General features: G+C 37.3%; 1 protein-coding gene across 1 annotated transcript in view; it reads left to right on the top strand.

The window, feature by feature from the left end:
• LOC107734486 (formin-like protein 2) overlaps positions 1-2,048 on the top strand; it is an 88,935-nt gene extending 86,887 nt beyond the window's left edge. The window contains exon 23 of the mRNA XM_016546458.1: positions 1,156-2,048. Within this exon, the coding sequence (XP_016401944.1) occupies positions 1,156-1,265 (110 nt within the window). The 3' untranslated portion in view covers positions 1,266-2,048. The remainder of the gene's footprint in view (positions 1-1,155) is intronic.
• Positions 2,049-3,856: the final 1,808 nt, after the last annotated feature.

Raw genomic sequence — 3,856 nt, 5'->3', positions numbered from 1 at the left:
AAAAATTAAGTTTTGATATATTTACGGTAGGAAATTTACAAAATATCTTCATGGAACATGATCTTTACTTAATAGCCTAATGATTTTTGGCATAAAAGAAAAATCGATAATTTTGACCCATACAATGTTTTTTTGGCTATTTCAAAAAATATACCCAAGCGACTTAAGACTGGTTTTGTGCTCCAGGTTCACATATAATATACAAAAAATGGCATTTATACTTGTCTATTTGCAGACAAGCTGAGTCACTCATTCTGCAGGTTTCATAAATATGCCAGTAGGTGGCGATAGGCGAGGGTCATTGAATCATTCATTCAGACAATTTGTTCAAAAACACTGATTCAATCAGACACATTATTGTGTGTATCTAAATTTTGTTGTGCAAAATTCACATCTCGTTACTGAACTCCTGTGTTTTCCGCAGTCAGTATCTGTGATTATCTGCAGCTAAATCACAGCCTCTTGCTTGTGTAGCATAGACTAAATTATATTACAAGGAATGTTTTACAAGGTTAACAAATTTTACGTTTTTTTTTTTTGAAGGACATTTAAAAGTAGTAGCCTACTTTTACATTGCAGCACAGTTAATCGATTCTCTGGTTACTCTGCTAAGATAACGTGAGGATTAATTGATTTACATTTATGCATTTAGCTGACACTTCTATCTAAAACAACTTAGACTGCATTTAAGGAATTCCTGCTTTGCCTGGGAATCAAACCCATGACCTTGGCGTTGGTAGTGCCATGCTGTACTGTTTGTGCTAGGAATACTGTACATCTGTTAAAACCTCCAAAACACACGTTTATTAAAAGTCATTGTCATAGAACAAAACTGAGGTACTTCCTGCAGCGTTTGAGCACAAGATAACACTTGCTGTATTATATTTTGTCAAATAATGCAGTGACATTCAGACATTTTATGTGCGATTTCAAATACATTTCGGGGCCACTGTTGGTGTTTTCCCAACAACCTTGTTAAAAACAAGTTCCTAAAAAGAGGCAAACTCCATAGTTTCCTTTCCCATTTAATTCTGAAGCTGAAAAAGTATTTATTCCAGTAAAAACTCAAGCTGCTTTGCCCAGTTGACCACCAGCATGTCCAGAGGATCTAAACTCAAATACTGACATCCTTTTACTCTATTCCTCCTGCATCAGATCTGAGAAACCAGCCTTACAGGCGCGCTGACGCCATCAGGAGGAGCATTCGTAGACGTTTTGATGATCAGAATTTGCGGCCAATGAACAATGCAGAGATGGTCATGTGACGAAGGCAGAGTGGATGTGATTGGATGGGCTGGAGGAGTGGAGGAGGAGCTAATGAAGGACTGATGAAGATGACAGCAGGTCTGAAAGCCAAGTGCCTACATTTAACATCTGTCCCATCAGGTGTTGAATCATACATGTGTTTTAGTCAGTGTCTTCTGTCTGTGAATTTTTATATGACAAACGATGTCTTGAGCTGTCTTTTATCTTATGGTGCATCAAGTGTATGGCGAGATCAGTGTTTTTCTTGAGAAAGTGTCTGAATGTAAAACTATTCCAACACTTTATGTATCATGAACCTGTACAACGGTTGCATTCATACATTCCAGTGCTTTCGCCACAGATCAAAACAACAGATCAATGTTGTTGTTTTTTTTCCAAATCTACTGGTCGGTCTTAAAGAAGTCCTGTAGTGTCTGTCAGAGCCTGTTTTTATTGTGGCGTTCACATGGTATTCTTGTGTTAAAAAACTGATAGATAGAGCCCAACATAATGGAATACAGGTTGAGAAGCATTTGAAACATTTAAAAACTTCTGTAAAAGTTGTATAAAATGTTAATGTCTTGAGATGCTGTAGGGTGCGACAGTGGACAAAGATAACAATAATAGCATTCCTGATTTGAAGGTATTTAAATGTGTTGTTCTCAAGACCCACACCTGTGGTCTTGTCCACTTGAGGGCACGTGTACACAACAGGAAGACTGTCCCAGGTCTGAAAATGCCAAAGCACCACAATTAAGTTGTCATCTGAACAGTCATTTACAAGTTTGTTTTTAAAGTGCAAAGTATTGAAAATCAGAATGTGTAAATAAAGCTCTGTAAAAACTGTGTTGTGTGTCCCATTGAGTAATCAAACATGCCACACTGGTTACCCAATGGGACACACTTGGGACCTAGTCTTCACGCCCACTTGAAAACATGGGCCAAATACAGGAAATACCAACGCTATCTCACGACCAGTTCGTATGAATTCGCGTATGAACTTTAACGATTTTGCATGATTTGTTTACACCCCAGTGGCAGGTATGAATTCATACGAATTGGGGAACTTCCAATATGTACGATTTAACAAAATACGTACGATTTAACAAAAGTCGTACACATTCGTACGAGTGAGGTTGTACGAATTAACCACTTCATAAAATATGTACAAATTGTCATGAAATCGGGTTGGAAATGGCTTTGAAGTGGTCACAAAGATCGCAAGTGTGGGTACTGGGACAGGCCCCCCTTTAAAAACCATTATAAACTAAGAATAGTCAGTCGTCTGTTGGACTAATTGACATCCTGGTCCAACTCTAATCAGAAGGTCATGGTGGAGTTACTGCAGGGGGCCGTGAACGGGTGTTGCACTATTGGGCCACATAATTAGATGGAGTTCAGTTAAGTAGGAGAAGGTGTAGGTAAAGGTGTGTTGTTAAGTACATGGGACAAAGGCAAATGTGAAATATAAACCAGAGGCAGCAGAACTCCAGTACCTCGTGTTTCTGAAAGACTGCTGACAAGTCTTAATTAAAATGGTGCACAAGCAAGACTGCATTAGGTTTTGGTCTTCAAACTGTGGGTTGGTCAGGATTACCTAAACCAAAGTGCAGAAAAAGTCTAGTACTTCTGCAGCCTTTACAAATTATGGAGTCAAGAGGAGTCGAGCATTTTCAAAAGTTCATTGACTAATTAATGTTCCACGTTCAACACAGGTGAAGCTCTGTGCTCTGCCAAAATATTGTTTACATTAAAGCACTTCCAATGAAAGTTTATGGGGCAAGGCATTGCGCAGGAACGAATGTAAAAGTTCAGTTTTTAAACGAAAACCTCAAGACTTAATCCATGTTCACTTGACTACTGTGATAGAATCAAATATGTCTCTGTTTTAAAACCAATGTTGTCTTAACCAGCAATATAACACTCTTGTCAAGACCGTGTAACTGGATGACTTTGTCAGAACAGAAGTTACCAGAGTTAACATAACCAGAAATCCACAGTAGTCTCTTTGCTAAAATTACAAAAGATGTCAGCTCAAAAAGTGCTTTAACAAAAATATGAATGTCTGCATTTTAAACCCTTGTACACTTGCTCTATAGACTTCCATCGGAAGTGCACTGAGGTCAATGGAATATTGTATTTAATATGGAGTCTGTGGTAATCGACACCGATGTTGTTTTGAACACAGAATATTCCTTTATGAATTTTAAGCACTTGACACAACTTAATTGGTGACATTGGCTCTTGTTCTTCATTCCACAAGATCAGGTTCCTGCTCGAATTCAGTTACAGTAACTGGGCTTGTTTTGTGCGTTCTAGGTCTTATAATGGGAAATAAGGCCTGTTATATAAACTGAATTTTGTGTGGTTCTATAATGACCTGCACAAATGAAAATTCACATTTCTTGAGACGTGTAATTCTATTTAAAAGCAAAAATATAAAATCACACACAAAAAAAAAGTGTTTGTTAAATGTACAGATATTTTGCTATAAAATTGTTGCAGCTTTTTAACTTTTTTAATCTAATATTGTACATAGTTTAAAAACAATACCGTTTAAAAATCATTCTGTACTACAACATTTGAATATTTTAACTTGTAGCTTTCTCTT

Source organism: Sinocyclocheilus rhinocerous, unplaced genomic scaffold (genome assembly GCF_001515625.1).
Source record: "Sinocyclocheilus rhinocerous isolate Xijiao unplaced genomic scaffold, SAMN03320098_v1.1 scaffold340, whole genome shotgun sequence".
In the NCBI taxonomy this organism is placed as follows: Eukaryota; Metazoa; Chordata; class Actinopteri; order Cypriniformes; family Cyprinidae; genus Sinocyclocheilus; species Sinocyclocheilus rhinocerous.
This window is presented reverse-complemented; position numbering and strand designations above follow the sequence as displayed.